At 64.6% G+C, this 16,347-nt stretch overlaps 1 protein-coding gene across 3 annotated transcripts; it reads left to right on the top strand.

Moving 5' to 3' along the window:
• The first annotated feature begins 3,770 nt into the window (after positions 1-3,770).
• Positions 3,771-15,795, top strand: SCARF2 (scavenger receptor class F member 2). 3 transcript variants are annotated; one of them, XM_070516603.1, is made up of 12 exons: positions 3,771-4,049; positions 7,782-7,907; positions 9,102-9,160; positions 9,265-9,366; positions 9,579-10,098; positions 10,208-10,426; positions 10,568-10,696; positions 11,244-11,347; positions 11,427-11,544; positions 11,772-11,887; positions 13,104-13,253; positions 14,059-15,795. In XM_070516603.1, the coding sequence occupies exons 1-12, from the start codon at positions 3,886-3,888 to the stop codon at positions 14,952-14,954; spliced, it is 2,703 nt and encodes a 900-aa protein (XP_070372704.1). In that variant the 5' UTR covers positions 3,771-3,885; the 3' UTR covers positions 14,955-15,795. The 3 variants fall into 3 exon arrangements, with proteins under 3 accessions (XP_070372704.1, XP_044631027.2, XP_070372705.1); XM_044775092.2 differs by having other exon boundaries at positions 3,777-4,049; positions 13,101-13,253; XM_070516604.1 differs by lacking the exon at positions 7,782-7,907 and having other exon boundaries at positions 3,783-4,049; positions 13,101-13,253.
• Positions 15,796-16,347: the final 552 nt, after the last annotated feature.

The raw sequence follows: 16,347 nt of genomic DNA, 5'->3' as shown, positions 1-16,347 counted from the left end.
TTCCTGTGGCCATAGCCTTGCTTCCTCACACAGCCGGTCCAAGGTGGCAGCACGGGGAAGCAGGGTTTCCGGGGGCCCAGCTGCTGGGGGCCCAGGCTCTGGGCTAGCAGCTGAGGCCAGAGCTGCTGAGTCCTAGTGGGAGGCCTAGAGCCTGCCTCAGAGGAAAGGATGGTACCCCCCAGGCTAGAACGGTGTCACTGGGAAACCTGGAAACCTGCCCCTATGTGGTGACACGTGGTCACGGGCCTGCTTGAGCACCTCCAGTGAGGAGCTCTTCTCTGAACTTCCGTCGAGTTCCAGTGAGCAATCTCCTGGCCCCAAGTAAAGCCCCAGCCTATGGTTCAGGAAACCGACTCCCAGCACCTGAGGAGGGAGGCCATGTCAACATAGAGGCCCCGTAAGAGGCCTGCGCCCAGCTCCTCCCCACCCCCTGGATCTGAGTGTGTGTGTTGGGGGGGTGCTGCGTTCCCTACAGGTTTGCCAGGTGAGTTCTTAGCAAATCATCTCAAGGGCCACGCTGGTGCAGTTGAGGGAACCCTCTTGGGGCGCCACACAGGCCTGCGCAGCTGAGCTTCCACCTGAACAGCCCCTCCTGCCTACCGCAGGCCTCCCTGCCCGGCACCACCCTGCAGCGCCCTGTGACTCCTAAGGCTGGGCAGAGCAGGGGATGACTGGGTCTTCTCTGTGTCCCCTCGTGCCTTGCCCAGAGCCAGCGCCCTGTCACGGAAGGGAGGGGAGCGGAGGGGCAGCGTGCGCTTCTCCATGAGAGCACGGGGGTGGGGAGAGAGGCAGGCTTGGCTGCTCTAGGCTTTCCTTTCTGGATACCCTGAAGACTTTGGGGGGTGGGGGTGAGGCCAGTGGGAGTCACTGTCTGTTCCTCAGGGCTGTGGGACCTTCCTCGCTGTCTCTTGGGGCCTGGGTACCCCTGAGGAAACGTGCCCCCGCTCCCTAACCCCCATGTGACATCATGCACTCACTCTTCTGGTTGGCAAGCCCAGTGTTGACCCTGGTGGGTCACTCCTAGTGGGCCAGGATGGCCACCTTCTCCAGTGTCATCTCTGTTCCTGAGGGTGAGGTGCTAGAACACTTGGCATAGGGACCTTGCACTTCCTCTCTCTGCCACCGCCTTAGAGGCCAGGGCAGCAGTTCCTGCAAACCCCAGAGGTTTCTGGGAGGAGGAGTGCCAGGAATGCCCCCCTACTCTCTCCAGTGTGCCATCTCCCCACCCAGAGCCATGCAAGAGACCTGGGCTGTAGGGGAGGAGGGAAGGGTCTATGAGGCCCTGCAAAGCTTGGGGTTGGAATAGACGTGAGCCCTGGAAGGTGACCTGAGAGCTGGGCAGCAGCCTGGCCCTGCCACTGTCTATCCTCTAGGCCCAGCCTAGCATTCACCCGCCACTAGCAAGCCACCACCTCCTGCCCCTGAGCCTAGCCAGCCCGAGCTCGCCAGCTTGGCAGGCTGTCAGGCCCTGCATTCATGCCTTCGCTTGGCTGCTTGCTCATCCTTTTCAATGTGCAGAATCCTCACCCTGCAAGCCAACTTCCTTCAGGAAGCCATCCCTGGCTAGGACCAGTTGGTCCGGGCTCTGGGCTCCCAGAGTTTGCCTGCGTGGTTGTCAGTCATCTGTGGGTGCCGGTGAACCCGCAGCTTCCTCATCCTGGTATTCACCTGGCACCAGGACAAGCACAGGACAATTCATTCTCTCCAGCCGCACTTCTCAGTCTCGAGATAGGGGTGTGGTGGTGGCTGGGGCCATGAGCCCTGCCTTCCACTCCTGAACTCGCTGTCAACTGGGGGTTGGCTGCTGTGGGACACATGCAAGGGGCTGTGGATCTCAGTGAGATGAGGCTGGAGATGGTCCTTGTCCTGAGGGCAGTGGGAGGCAGCCAGAAGTGAGATTAGAAATATCACTCTGGGTCGTACACAGGTGGGGCTGAGTAGAGACTGGAGACATTTTGGAGGTCCTGGTGATGGGTGTAACCGGGTGGGGGTCTTGTCCAGGTGGTGCTCTTCAGAGGTGGGAATTCAGGGGGTCAGTTCTGGGGGAAGGGCAAAGCAGGTGATGGGGTTTGAGGTGCCTGTTCATGAACTCAGGCCAGCTGGAGTGAGTGTCCCCTCTATCTCTGGGGTCTGTGCTGGGCTGCCATAAGCTGCTGGGCAGACACTGCAACCACATAGACCTCTGCTGGCCTCTGTTGGTGGCAGCCAATGGGAGCGGCACTAGGAGGGCGCTGCTGAGGTCAGGGCTGTGCCAAGGTGGAGCTGCCCAGAAGTGGTTGGCCTGTTTACTTGTCCCTGAGAAGTGTTTGCACTCATGACAGCACAGGTGCAACTTCCCCTTCCAGCCCACCCAGCTGTTGCCTGCCCCTAGCCTCCTTCCTGCACTAGCATGGCTGAGCAAGGGGCCCTAACCTCCAAAGCCACCCACCCTGCTCCTCCCCACCCTCCACCAGTCTGCCCTGGACAGTTCTCTGGTGATGCCCACAGCCCTGGGCCTTTTGGTGGCCCTTGTTCCATGCCCCCTCCTCCAGCCCCACCCTCCACCCAGATGGGCCCTCCACCTAACTGAGGAAGGACAAGGCCTCTTCCTCCTCCTCAGGGAGCCTGCATGCATGCAGCCTGTTCCCCCAAGAGAAGGCAGGTGCCCTCTCCCTGCTCAGGCCCTCGGGCCAACTCTCAAGTCCCCGGAAGTCAAGCATATCTTTTCTGGGACCCAGCTGCCCCACTTTTTGTTCCATCTCCAGGCCCACCCACTCTCCTGCTCCGTGGGCCCTGAGGTTGGGTCTGACCGCGACTCCCCCAGCATGGGGCAGCCCTCTGCTCCTCAGGCTCAGACTTTCTCTTCCTCCCTGTCCCCCTAGGCCCTTTCCCTCTCAATCATCTTCCCCACAGTCCCTGCTTCCCCTGTCTGCTCTGTGCTGTCACTCCAAATGCACCTGATGCAGGAGCTCGAGTATCTCCAGCCCTGACTGCACCTTCTGGACTTTTCCCTCTGGTGATCCAACAGCCTTCTCAAGCAGAATTCCTCTTGCAGGCTCCCCAGCCCCTTTTCATCCCTTGATAAACAAGGACTGCAGGGTCTTGGTCATGAAGCTCTCCGGCTGCCTCTCTCTGCCTTTACCTCCACATTCTTCCGGGGCCCATGGCTGGGCCATTCTACCCCTCCCCAGCATCTCTCCAATCCGTCCCTATGGAGACCCCCTTCGCCCAGGCCTCTGGTCCAGACCGAGTCTACCCGCAGGCCTCAAGCAGCCTGCTCGAGCGTCCTCTGTAGGCTTTGATTGCGCCGAGTGCGCGGGAGGAGCTGACCGCACAACTGGGCACTACGAGGGCTTCACGGGGGGCGGAGCAGAGGCCGGCTTGCGGCCTCGACCTGGGCCGTCTGCGGGCCGCCCTCCCCTGGCCGGTTCCGAGGCGCTGGGGGTGAGAGGGCTTGGTGCGTTGCGCCCTTGTCCCCCATCCGCCTTCCCGCCCCCGGCCGGGCCGCGCAGTGAGCGCGCGGGGGCGGCTTCGCCGATGGGGGTCTGGGGAGGGGAGGAAAAGGCGCGGGACCGGGGATTCCTCGGGCGGCCCCAGCGGCCCGTCCCTCCCCCAACGCTCTGCGGTTCTCCTCCAAGTTCGCCCTCAAGTTTGCGAGCAGCCGCGTGGGGGCGGGGGCCGCGCGGAGGGGCGGTGGCGCGGCCGGAGGGTGGGGTCTGGCGCGCGGGGCGGGCGCTGCCGCCTGGCCGGCCGCGGCTGGCCCGGGATCAGGGAGCCGATGTGGAATTTCCTGCCCGGCCCGGCGCCCCTCCTGCCGCCCCCCGCCCGGCCGCGCACTCCGCTTCCGGCCGCTCTCGCTGCGGCCGCACCCGCGCCCGCGCCCGCCCCGCGCCTGCCCCGCGCCGCATGGAGGGCGCAGGGCCCTGGGGCGCCGGGCCGGCGCGGCGCCGGGGAGCCGAGGGGCCGCCGCCGCCGCTGCTGCTGCCGCTGCTGCTGCTCTGGCTGCTGCCCGGCTCCGTGGCGCCCCAGGAGCTGAACCCGCGCGGCCGCAACGTGTGCCGTGCGCCCGGGTAGGAGCCCGGCCAGGCTGGGGGAGGGGGCTGAGGGGCACGCTCGGGGCGGCGGGGAGGGGGGCGCCTGGCCCGGGGCGGGGGGTGCGCCCGGGACCTCCCTACGCCAAACGCGTGGGTCCCTTCGGCCGCCCTCGCCGACGCCGGCTCCGCTCCAGGCCGAGCCTGAGCGCCTGGCCACGACGGTGCATCCGAAGATCCCTCGGAGGGGAAGTCAGCTGAGGGGAGAAAGGGGTGCGTGCGCGCCCTGACTGCTGACGGGCAGTGTCCGAGGGTTCAGACCTAGGGAAAGGGACCCTTGGGCCGGCTTGTGAAGGCTGTAAGAAGAAGTCCGAGAAGGGAATTCCAAGCAGATGGAATGGCATGTGCAAAGGCCCCAGCACGAGTGTGGCTCGAGCCGGGATAGAGGAAGGGTGAGGGTCGAGGGGAGATGGGGCGGCGCTGCTGAGAGGTGGGGAGCCGGGGAGGTCTTGAGGAAGGTAAGACTCGGAAGGACAGATTTGAGTCTTAGAAAGAGTGGGCGCGGATGGGAGGAGGATGGTGATGGCGGTGGGCACCGAGGAGCCTGCGCTCAGAGTGGACCAGAAGCGGGAATCGAAAGGACAATGACATGTACCGGGATCAGGAGGATGTGGAATTCCCAGGTGGGGATACTGGGTGCGCGGAGGGGCCGGGCAGATGTGGGGCCCCACGAGGAGCGGGCTGGGGAACCTAATAAGGGACAGGCCCTGCCGGAGGGCAGCGGGCCCAGGACGTTGCGCGGAGGGCGAAGAGCAGAGAACAGGACGCCAGGAGTGGGTGCAGGGGTCGGAGGACTTGATCTGCCTTCAGAGGCGACGACGTGGTGAAGGGCAGCTCCGTGCGAGGACAAGGAGCCCGAGTGTGGGAGCGCCTTGGGGCTGTCAGGGGGGCGTCGCGAGGGCGGGAAGCTGGAGAGGCGGCCCCTGGGCGCTGAGCTAGGTCCCGTCGGGGCGCCCTGGGCCGCAGGGCAGGAGGAGGCCGCGTCCTGGGGCACGGCGGTCGCCGCAGACAAGGGGCTGCGAGGGGGCCGCGCGGGGTTTCCGAGCTCGGATCCCGAGGCGCGCAGACCCCTCCCCGCTGCGAGCCCCGCCTCCGGGGCGGGGGCCGGCCTGGCCCGCCATCTGCTTCGCATCGACGCCGCCGCCGCCTCCCGGGCCTCCCGGGCCCCAGGAATGCAGCGGCGGTGGCGGGCGGGGCCATGCCTGGAGAGGGGGAGGGCGCACTCGCCGCCCGGGCCTATCTGTCCGCCTCAGCCCTCCTTCCCCGCGGGGTCCGTGCTGGGCGATCTGGTGGCAGGCTGGAGCTGCCGAGAGCCTGCTCCCACTTCCCTCCCCCGAGACCTCCCCTCGAGGCGGCCTATTACAGTAGCCAAGAGCCCGGGTTTCGGTTTCAGATCCTGGCACCACGTCTTCCCACCTGTGTGGACCCAAGCAAATCGCTTAACCTCTCTAGACCTGTCTCTGCCTGTCAAATAGGGTTGGTGGTGGTCCCCACCTCATGGAGTGGAGGGGGATGACTGGAGGGTTAGCCACGGTGGACGCCACCCACCCCAGGTCTGGGCCATCTCTTTTGTTATCTTCCCAAGGCCAGGCCTGGCAAGGCTTCTGCCAGTGGTTCCCTTCCCCTGGAGGCAGGAGGACCAGAGGAGATGAGCATGCACTTAGCCAATAAAATCCCAAGCACCTACTGTGTGCCAGGCCTGAGACCGGTGCAGGGATCAGCAGCAGAGACAAATGCCCCTGTCCCCAAGACACAGGGGACTTACAGCAAATCATCTGATGTCTAGCAAGTGCTGGGGAGGAGGTGTTGAGTGGGGAGTGCGGTTTCCCTTAGGGTGGTCTGGGGAGCCCCGCTGAGAAGGGCTGAGAGGACAGAGGGCTGCAGGAGAGGAGGTGGAGCCTGGTGGTGTGTGGGGCAAGGCCCTGAGTGCAGAGGGCCTCGAGGGAAGACAGAAAGGACCGCCGGGGCTGGGCAGAGCCCAGGAGGGGTGTGGTGGAGGAGAGGCCAGAGAGTGAGGGTGGGTGGGCCACAGGGGGTCTGCCCCCTCTTGTGAGGACTTGAGCTTTTTGTCTGAGGGCCATGGGAACCCCTGGTGGCTTTGCACAGAGGAGGGGTGGGATCTGACCAGGGTTGGCTGCCAGGTGGCAGATGACCTGGGGGCAGGAGGGCAGAAAGCAGGGCTAGATAGCAGAAACCAGAGAGAGTGAGAGTGGGCTCTCACAAGGCTGGGGCCTGGCAGGGGACCAGTGGCCCATGCCCTCCTAGGTCCAGTTTGGGAGGTAGAGCCATGTTTCCGATGGATCTGGTGTGCGCTGAGAGAGAGCAGAATCAGGGATGCTGCTGCCGGCGTTTCAGCCTCCTAGCCTGGAAGGACAGGGCTTACCTGAGATGGGAAAAACTCGAGGTAGGGGGAGGCTAAGTGTTCAGTTTTGAGGGGGGAGGGCCCCACTGGAGATCTCTGATGCATGGCGTCTTGATGGGACCTAGTGAGCTTCTTGAGGGAGCTAGTGTGGATGGAGGAGAGAAGAGAGAGCCAAGGAGGGGTCAGAAACCAGAGAAGGGATGTCAGGGGGGGCAGGAGGACAGTCAGGCAGGTATAGGGTCCCAGATGGTGTGGGGGGCAGAGTAGCCTCCTGACTGGATTCGGGAGAGAATGGGGACAGACACTGGCACAGTGAACAAGCAGTGTTCTGGGAGCTTTGCTGCAGCCGCACGGGCAGGTTCAAGATCACGGTTTAAATCGTGGCAGCTTTGTTTGCACTAACAGTGATCTACAGAGGGCAGAAGCAGCCTGCAGCATGGCCCGCTTGCTGAGGGGCCTGGGCCCAGCCTGTGGCCTGGCTCCCCAGGGGCTCGCCAACTGACAGCTGGAGTGCAGGAACTGTCCCCTGCACCAGGTCGTCTTTCTCCTCATCTCACTTTCATAAGATCTGGGGAGAATGGGCTCGCCACCGCAGCCCGGCCTTGTCTGCCAGCCCTTTCCAGAAGGAAAGGTGGCTGTCCCACAGACTCGACCTCCTATTCTTGGTGAACGCCCATGGGCTCTGTCCTGCTGGGAGATGTTAGTTCTGCTGGGGTGGGGCCTGGGTGCTGGCCATGCAGGGGGGAACAGGTGAACTGAGAGGCTTCCTGGAGCCTGCTCAGCACGGGCTGGAGAGCAGACTATAGCTTTGCCTGAGCTCTTAGTTCATGCCAAACGCTTGACACATCTTGATTCTCTTAATCATCCTGCTAAACCCATGGGCCCCATTCTACAGATGAGTCTGAAGTCCAGAGAGGTGAAGTTCTGTGCCTAAGGTCACACAGCAAGTGGCAGACCCAGGCATCAAATCCAACTTAGTGTGGCCCTAAAACTAGGCTCCCAACCACAGAGCCATGTGGCCAGAGTGGAATGTGGTCAGTGCTTCCAGGGCCATCCCAGCAGGCCATCTGGCAAGGCTGCCTGCAGGAGGGACACCTGCAGAGGCTCTCCACCCAGGGACCTGGGTTCAGAACAGGCGGAAAAGGCAGAAAGGGGATGGCCAGCAGCCCTGGGTCTACCTACAGCCGGGCACCTAGCAGCCCTGGGCAGGGCTGGGTGGGTGGAGACAATGGGGGGTAGGAAAAGTCAGGACTGCCTTGTGTCCCTGTGTCTGCTTTCCAGTTTTCTTTGTGGAAAAGAAGCTGGGCCCATTCCCTGCTGTCTGAGATTTTATGGGTTGTGTTCCACAGGTCCCACATCTTTGGCCTGAGGGAGAACCAAGCTCTTTCTGTGCGGTTGGGCCCTGGGGCCTATCTAGGGTGTAGCAATGCTCCCCAGCTGAGGAATGGTTGGGGGCATCTTCTGAGGGGCATGAGGTGAGGCAGCTGCAGCCTTTCCCTTCCCAGCCTGTCCCACTCCACCAGGGTCCTCAGGCCCCCTTCCCACCTCCTCCCACCACCACATCCAGGTTCTAGATTCAGATCCTCTGAAGAAGCACACTCCTTTTCTCTAAAGTGTGAATGGTTGCAATGTGCCTTTAGGATTTGTGTGAATGTTTTCTAGGAATTATGGGACTGTATGAAGCTGCAGCCTGAGAGTCTGTCCCTTCTCAGCCTCTTTTGTCCCTGAGTGTGGGCACACCCCGGCTCACCCTCATGCACCCTCTCTAGTGGTTATGGCTTCACATGGGCAGGGCCTCCAAACCTTTGTGCCCACACACCCCATCAGCCCAGGGTTTTGGAGGCTGTACCACTCCGATATGTGACAGTTATAAATTATTTACCTCCTACTGCGGTAACATCTTGTACCTTTTAAAGCCAAATAAAATTAAGTAAGGTTTTATGGAAGTATAAATAGATGCTGTACTATCTCCTTCCTCCACCCCACAACTTGCCCCAGTGCCCTGGAGCCCTCACAGTCTTACTTTCCTTACTCTCCTGGAGGACTCCCCGGATGTGCCCTTCCCTCCAGAAGGCCCCTCCACCGGGTAGACACCTCACTGTGGCCACACCCCCCCTCACTGAGAGGCTGCCCATCTGCCTTGGCACTTAGCCCCACTGGGCATCCAGCTGTGCCTGTCTCGCCCAGCCAGTCCTGGCGCTGTCCAGGTCATGTCACATCTGGATCCCTAACACCCAACTGGCCCAGCCCCCACCCCCGGGGATACCCTAGACCTCCATGCTTGAGCAGGTCCTCTAGGCCCAGGGACCCCTCCCCAGCCCCCCACCTCACTGCTGCCAGTCCTGGCACATATGCGGTCTAGTGGATGTGGGAGGAGGGCACAGAGCAGTTAGTGGGATGGGGAGGGGTGGGAAGGTCCCTTGTAGAGGGAACTGGGAATTTCTTGGAGGTTAGATCTGTTGGTGGTCTGCCCTCTGTGCTTCCCAGTGTCCGCTCCCCAAGGGCTGGCATTTGTGTCTTTCTCATTCACTGGGAATCTCCCGAACCTACAACAGTACGCAGTACACAGTGAGGCCTCCTTAAGCACCTCCTGAGGCCAGGGCACAGGTTGCTGGGGAGCCCCAGCGAGTACGGGGATTGGGGCTCAGGCTCCCTCTCTCTGCCTGCAGCTCCCAGGAGCCCACGTGCTGCGCCGGCTGGAGGCAGCAGGGGGACGAGTGTGGGATCGGTGAGTGAGGCATTTTGGGGACCTGGGCAGGGGGTGGGGGCACGGAGAGGAGGGGATAGTGTGGGGGCTGGACACGCGGTAGCTTGGGCTCGTCTCATCCGCAGCGGTGTGCGAAGGCAACTCCACGTGCTCGGAGAACGAGGTGTGCGTGCGGCCAGGCGAGTGCCGCTGCCGCCATGGCTACTTCGGTGCCAACTGCGACACCAGTGAGCACGGATTCGGGCGGGCTCTGGGCGGTGGAGTGGGATCCTAGAGAGATGGGCGGGGCCTGTGAGTAGGGCGGGGTCTGATCTGCGAACTGGATGCAGTTTGGGGGCGGGTCCCCAAAGGCGAGGGGCAGGACCCGGGCGGGTTCAGATTGGGTCTGGGCTCCCTGGCGAGCGCCCGGGCCTCCCACCCTCTCCGCTCGCTCCTGCAGAGTGCCCGCGCCAGTTCTGGGGCCCCGACTGCAAGGAACTGTGTATCTGCCACCCACACGGGCAGTGTGAGGATGTGACCGGCCAGTGTACGTGTCACGCGCGGCGCTGGGGCGCACGCTGCGAGCATGCGTGCCAATGCCAGCACGGCGCGTGTCACCCGCGGAGCGGCGCGTGTCGCTGCGAGCCTGGCTGGTGGGGCGCGCAGTGCGCCAGCGCGTGCTACTGCAGCGCTACGTCGCGCTGCGACCCACAGACGGGCGCGTGCCTGTGCCACGCAGGCTGGTGGGGCCGCAGCTGCAATAATCAGTGCGCCTGCAACACGTCGCCGTGTGAGCAACAGAGCGGCCGCTGCCAGTGCCGCGAGCGCACGTTCGGCGCGCGCTGCGAGCGCTACTGCCAGTGCTTCCGCGGCCGCTGCCACCCTGTGGACGGCACGTGCGCCTGCGAGCCGGGCTACCGCGGCAAGTACTGCCGGGAGCCGTGCCCTGCCGGCTTCTACGGCCTGGGCTGCCGCCGCCGGTAAGCGCGGGCCCCCAGCCGGGGAGGAGGGAGGAAAAAGGGCGGGCCCCCGAAGGGGGCGGGGGTGAGGCGGCTCCGGGCCACGCCTAGCCTCCCGCCCCTTCCCCAGATGCGGCCAGTGCAAGGGCCAGCAGCCATGCACGGTGGCCGAGGGCCGCTGCCTGACGTGCGAGCCAGGCTGGAACGGTACCAAGTGCGACCAGCCGTGCGCCACCGGCTTCTACGGCGAGGGCTGCGGTCACCGCTGCCCGCCCTGCCGCGACGGGCATGCCTGCAACCACGTCACCGGCAAGTGCACGCGCTGCAACGCGGGCTGGATCGGCGACCGGTGAGCAGCCCAAGCCCGAATCAGCCCCCGACACGCAGTCCCCCAGCCCTGCTTCCACCCACATGCCTCCCGCAGAGGGCACTATGGGCTTTGGGTTCGTTTGCCCCCATTTCCGCGGACGCCCCCTCCCCGCGTTCCTAGGTGCGAGACCAAGTGCAGCAATGGCACGTACGGCGAGGACTGTGCATTCGTGTGCGCCGACTGCGGCAGCGGCCACTGCGACTTCCAGTCGGGGCGTTGCCTGTGCAGCCCCGGCGTCCACGGGCCCCAGTGAGTGTCCGGGGATCCAAAGGGGTTGGAGGGTACGCACCCCACTCAGGGCTTCAGCCAGACCCCAGGTGCTGCCGCTGAGGGCGTGACAACAGGCTTTTTGGGGCAGTTTCCTGCCCTGATGTGGAGCCGGGGCTCCGAGCGGGACCTGGCGATCAGTTCAGCCTGTGGTCCGAGGCTCCTGAGGACTGCAGGGCTGAGGAGACCCCGAGCTGGTGTAGAGCGACCAGGGACCTCCACTTAGAGACAAGGGCCTGGCCTGGTAGCCCCTTTTCCCATTCATACGAGAGTCAGGGCAAATGGGCACTGCGGCCGGGTGGCCGTGGATACTGTCCCCAGACCCTGTCCCGTGCACACATTCATTTCCAACACATCGGTCGCCCAGTATGTGCCAGAATTGGGGGAGGGGGGGCGGCGGGCAGCATCAATCCCTAGAGAATGGAGCTGGAGAACCGGCTCCAGGACCGCGGCTGGCTGGCCACGGGGGCGAGGGCGGGACGCGTCACCGAGGGCCGCTGTGGCCCTCCCTGACCCCGCGCTCCGGCAGCTGTAACCTGACGTGCCCGCCCGGGCTCCATGGTGTGGACTGCGCCCAAGCCTGCAGCTGCCACGAGGACTCGTGCGACCCGGTCACTGGTGCCTGCCGCCTGGGTGAGTGGGTGGGGGAAGCGTCCGGTTGGAGGCGGGTGCGGGTGTGCCGGCATCCGCGCTAACCCCTTCCTCCCAACAGAGACCAACCAGCGCAAGGGCGTGATGGGCGCGGGCGCGCTGCTTGCCCTGCTCCTCGGCCTGCTGCTCTCGCTGCTCGGCTGCTGCTGCGCTTGCCGCGGCAAGGACCCTGCACGCCGGTGAGCCCGGATGCCATCCTGCTCCCTACTGAGTTCAGACCGCACAGTGTCTGGCGCGCCGCCCACCCTGCCCCTGGCCCATGCCCAGGCCCCGCCCCTAGGGCGTACCCCTGCCTATCTTTAGCTCAGGCTCCGCCCTCCCGTGTTTTGGCTCGCGCCAAGATCGGACCGCCCTCTCCAGGCCCCGCCCAAGCCCCGCCCCCTCATTCAGGCCCCCGACCCCTCAGGGAGCTCAAGTTTGGGAGGAAGAAGGCGCCGCAGCGACTTTGCGGGCGCTTCAGCCGTATTAGCATGAAGCTGCCCCGGATCCCGCTCCGCAGGCAGAAGCTGCCCAAGGTGGTAGGTAAGGATGCCAGCACGGGGTCTCTGGTGGAACACCTCTCTACGCAGAAGGCTGCTGGGAAATGGGTGGGAAGGGATCGGTGTAGGAAATGCGGGGCCTCGAGTGTGGATACGGGTGGGCCTGGGGAGGTGCGACCAGAGAGAAGGAAAGGGGCGATGCTGACTCAGGCGAGCCCGGGGAGGAAAGCAGGAGTCCTGGGAGTGCAGGCAGGTGTGGGGCATGTGTGGGAGGCTGGGGCCCGTCTTGGTGAGTGTGAGTGATGGCACCTGGGGTGTGGTGTGGGTGTGTGGACATCCGGGTCGGGCAGGCCCTCCACAGTCTGCTGGAGTACACTCTAAGTCCTAGTGGGGAGCTGCAGGTGAACGCGGGGCGCCTGTGCATGGGAAAGCTTTGCCAACACGAAGAAGACCCGGCCCCCTGCCCGGATCTCCTGCAGTGTCCTGGGTCCTTCCGTGAAGGTGGCAGGCTGGTCCCCGCCCCCCCCCCCCCCCCACCTACCTCAAGACTCCAGGTTGGGGGAGGTGCTGCTTCTCTCTGTCTACACTGACCACTTGTTTCAGAAGATGAGGGGGAGGGGAAGCCAGTCTCCTGGGAGGTAAAGATTGAGAGCGCTGAGAAAGCCCCTTGGCCTACTCAGCAGAGTGGGATGCGTGGACACAGGTGTGGGGGCTGGACTCCACATCTTATCTGTGGAAAGGGGACAGGCCAGCCAGCCTCTGTGATTCCCCGATTGTGGGGTCTGCACCTGTGGAGGCCAGGCATTGGGGTGCAGCCTGCTGAGATGTGCTGAGCCAAAGGGTGGCCTTGCTACTACACATTTGGGCTGAAAAAAATGCTCCAAGGTTCCCCAGGGCCCATGAGGCAGGGTCTGAAGCATGGCTTAGAGGCCCTGATGACTGGTCCCTAGCCAGGTGTTCTCTCCGGCCCTGTCTCTTTTCCCAGCACTTCAGCCCAACCTTTTTCAGGTCCCTGGTTTGCATAAGCTAGCCTTGCATCTTTGAGTATGCTGTTCTCTCTTCTCTCTCTTTCCTGGGTTCACTGCTACCCATTCCCCTGTCCTGGCCTAGTGTCACTCAGCCTGTTCAATTGTCTGTCCCACTGACAGCCTGGGGTAGGGCTGGTGTTGGACACTCCATTTGTGGCAGGAGGGCTAGGGCGGGCACAGGCTGGGGCAGGTGGGGCCCTGGGCAGCTGTGCCTTCCTTCTTCCCCAGTAGCCCATCATGACCTGGATAACACACTCAACTGCAGCTTCCTGGAGCCACCCTCGGGGCTAGAGCAGCCCTCTCCATCGTGGTCCTCCCGGGCTTCCTTCTCCTCCTTCGACACCACTGATGAAGGCCCTGTGTACTGCGTACCCCACGAGGGTGAGTACCGCTCTGTTTGCACCTGGCTCCAGCCCAGTGAAATGTTCCAGCTTATAAGATCTATGTGCTCTGGGGAACAGGCAGCATGGAGAGGAAGGGCATGGTGATGCTGTTAATGGGGTTGTACACACAGCTGAGCTGCAGAGTGGGGTTCTGTGCTGTCTGGCATTCGACTGGTGTGGGGTCTGGGGAGGTGGGTGGCTCTCTTGTGTCTTGCTATAGCCCAGGTTCACTTCTGGGGTAGACCAGGCAAAGAGAAGGAGGTGGCAGAGGAGACAGGAGTAGGGGAGGGGTCTGTAGAATATGGGGGCATACCTTTGCCTGAAGCCTTGGCCCACACACGTTGGGAAGGAGCCTGATGGGCTGGGATTCTGGCCTCTCCTCCCCTGACCATCCCACTGGGTGACCTTGGGCAGGTGACTAACGTCTGAGCCTTAGAAGCCTTATCTCCTAAAGAAGGATAATGAATCCCCTTGGAGGTGTTCGAGGGTCAGATTTGATGATGGTGGCCCCCCCCAGGCTGGGGATGTGGTGGGGGAGGGGTGCGAGACGAGGCAAGGCTGGGGCTCAGCCGCGCGCCCTGGAGCTCTGCACTGTTGTTTGCGGTTAGCGCTCACTGTGGTTAATGCGCCAGGCATTTCTGGATGCCAGGGCCACTGAGCACCAGCCAGAGCGGGGAGGAAGAGGGAGGGGGGAGGGGAGGGAAGGGATAGGGGGAAGGCAAAGGTTTGCGCCTGGATGTTGGACGGCCCGAGCCCTTTCTGGAGCTGGTGACCGCCCCGTTCTCCCCCCGCCGCCCCGTCAGAGGCGCCAACCGAGAGCCGGGACTTGGAGGCCCCCACCGCCCCTGCGGAGGCGCTGGCGCCCTCGCCCGCGCCGGCGTCAGCTGAGGAGGCGACGCCCCTCCCCGCGTCCTCGGACAGCGAGCGGTCGGCGTCGAGCGTGGAGGGGCCAGGCGGGGCGCTGTATGCGCGCGTGGCCCGGCGCGAGGCCCGGCCGGCCCGGGCGCGGGGCGAGGCTGGAGGCCTGTCCCTTTCGCCATCGCCTGAGCGCAGGAAGCCGCCGCCACCCGACCCTGCCACCAAGCCCAAGGTGTCCTGGATCCACGGCAAGCACGGCGCCGCTGCCGCTGCCCGTGCGCCCTCGCCGCCACCCTCGGGCCTCGAGGCCACGCCTAGCCCCAGCAAGAGGAAACGGACGCCCAGCGACACGTCGGCTCGGCCGGAGGAGCCCGGGAGCCCCCGGGCCCGAGACGTGATGCCGCGGCCCCCAGGGCTGGCGGAGGAGGGGCCAGCCGTCGCCGCACCCTCACCGCCCCGGGCTCGGGCGCGAGGCCGCGGCCCTGGCCTCTCGGAGCCCACGGACGCTGGCGGTCCCCCGCGCAGCGCGCCCGAAGCCGCCTCCCTGCTGGCCGCGGAGCTGCGGGACAAAACTCGCAGCCTGGGCCGCGCCGAGGGGCTCCCAGGCGCGCAAGGCCCCCGAGAGAAGCCGGCGCCGCCGCAGAAGGCCAAGCGCTCGGTGCTGCCCGCGTCGCCGGCCCGCGCGCCCCGTGCGTCCGAGGCCCCGGGGCCCGAGAAGGCGGCGGCCTGCGCGCCCGTGCCAGACACTCCTCGGAAGAAGACCCCCATCCAGAAGCCGCCGCGCAAGAAGAGCCGGGAAGCGGCGGGCGAGCTGGGCAGGGCGAGCGCGCCCACCCTGTAGCAGGCGGTGGCCCCGCGGTGCCCGCAGCTTCCCCCCGGCTTCGCAGCGCTGCTTGCCACCCCGCGTCCCGCCCCCCCGCGGCGTCTCCCGCGGCGGCCTGGGCACAGCGGCCTCCAGGGGCTCGAGGCCCGGAGCGGCCTGGCGGAGGCGGCATCCCCCTGGCTCAGGCTCCAGCGGCGGCTCCTTGATTAGAGCACGGCGCTCCGGCGGGAAGGTCCCGTCACTTTGGTCGAGGCCTCACAGGCGCTTAGCTGGCGACTCCCTTCCCAATGGCCGAGTTACAGAGGGCTCCGACTAGCCCGGGTCTCGAAGGCCGAGGACGGGAGGGTTCTGCCTAGTGACCACCTCTTACTGGCCAGGCGCGCCCTTGGCTGGGGCTGCCTTCTCATTGGCTGAGGCCAAAGCGCTTCTGCCCTGCCTGCCTCTCATTGGCCAGGGCCTGGCGCCTCTGGCTGGAGGCTCCTTTCTTGGTAGCCCAAGGCTACTTCTGCTGGCCTGGCCCCCAGGCATCTGGTTGACCTGAGCCTGGGGAGGAGGGCTGGTCTCTACTCCTCAGGGGTCAGCTCTCCCCGGCTCCCTCCGCCCGTCCCAACCCTTCCCCTCCCTGTACCCCCAGCCCCAGCCTCCCCAGCCCTGGCCCCTCAGCTGTCAAGCTGGTTTTGATGGCCTCCCACCACTTCACAGCCGTGGGAATCAGAGGGGCGACTCCAGTGGCCTGAGGAGACATATTTATAGGCCCCCGGCAGGGCTGCTCCCACCCCATCCGGGTGCCCCAGGATGGGCTCCTCCTGGTAGGGGCTTGGCCAAAGCTTTCTTAATAAAATGCCTTCTTTCTTCCTGTGCTCTGACTGCTTCTTATCTGCTGGGCCTCAAACAAGGATGTCCCTCCAAAGAAATTGCATGTGACCTCTTCCACCTGCACTCATGCCCCCAGGACCCCTCGACCTAAGCAGAGCCTGGGAACCCAGGTTTGGGTCTCCTGGGACCACACTGGAAGTGGGTTGTGCCCATCTGCTCATCATTCATTTGTCTATCAAATTTATTGGGCACCCACCTTGGCCTGCCTCATCCTGGACTGACCGCCTGGGATGAAGGATGGACTGGAACAGATAGGGTGGAGTCCCTTGGCTACAAGGAGCCAGTGTGTGGGGCTGCTTCTGACCTGGGCCACTGCTGTTACACTTGGGGGCTCTGAGCTGTTTGGTCTGGCTGGGGCAGGTCAGAGGCTGGGGCCAGGGTGCAGTGGGCCACGGGCACAGCCTCCAGCAGGGCCTCATCTGGCACAAACAAGGCGGTCTGGCGGTGCACAGAGCCCCGCTGTCCGCCTCAATGGGCTGCTTGTCCTCAGCCGGAAACTCTCACCCGCCCACCCCGCCTGTCCTCGGGAGGTGAG

This window comes from Equus asinus, chromosome 8 (genome assembly GCF_041296235.1).
Source record: "Equus asinus isolate D_3611 breed Donkey chromosome 8, EquAss-T2T_v2, whole genome shotgun sequence".
Taxonomy (NCBI): domain Eukaryota; kingdom Metazoa; phylum Chordata; class Mammalia; order Perissodactyla; family Equidae; genus Equus; species Equus asinus.
Note: the sequence above shows the minus strand (reverse complement) of the source record. Positions and strands in the feature narration are given on the sequence as shown.

Excerpts from the sequence above, each read along its gene's own strand:
- SCARF2 (XM_044775092.2), top strand. The coding sequence starts at position 3,886 with ATGGAGGGCGCAGGGCCCTGGGGCGCCGGGCCGGCGCGGCGCCGGGGA. Across the intron at positions 10,099-10,207 it reads GGCCTGGGCTGCCGCCGCCG|ATGCGGCCAGTGCAAGGGCC; the intron begins GTAAGCGCGGGC and ends CCCCTTCCCCAG. Across the intron at positions 13,254-14,058 it reads GTACTGCGTACCCCACGAGG|AGGCGCCAACCGAGAGCCGG; the intron begins GTGAGTACCGCT and ends CCGCCCCGTCAG.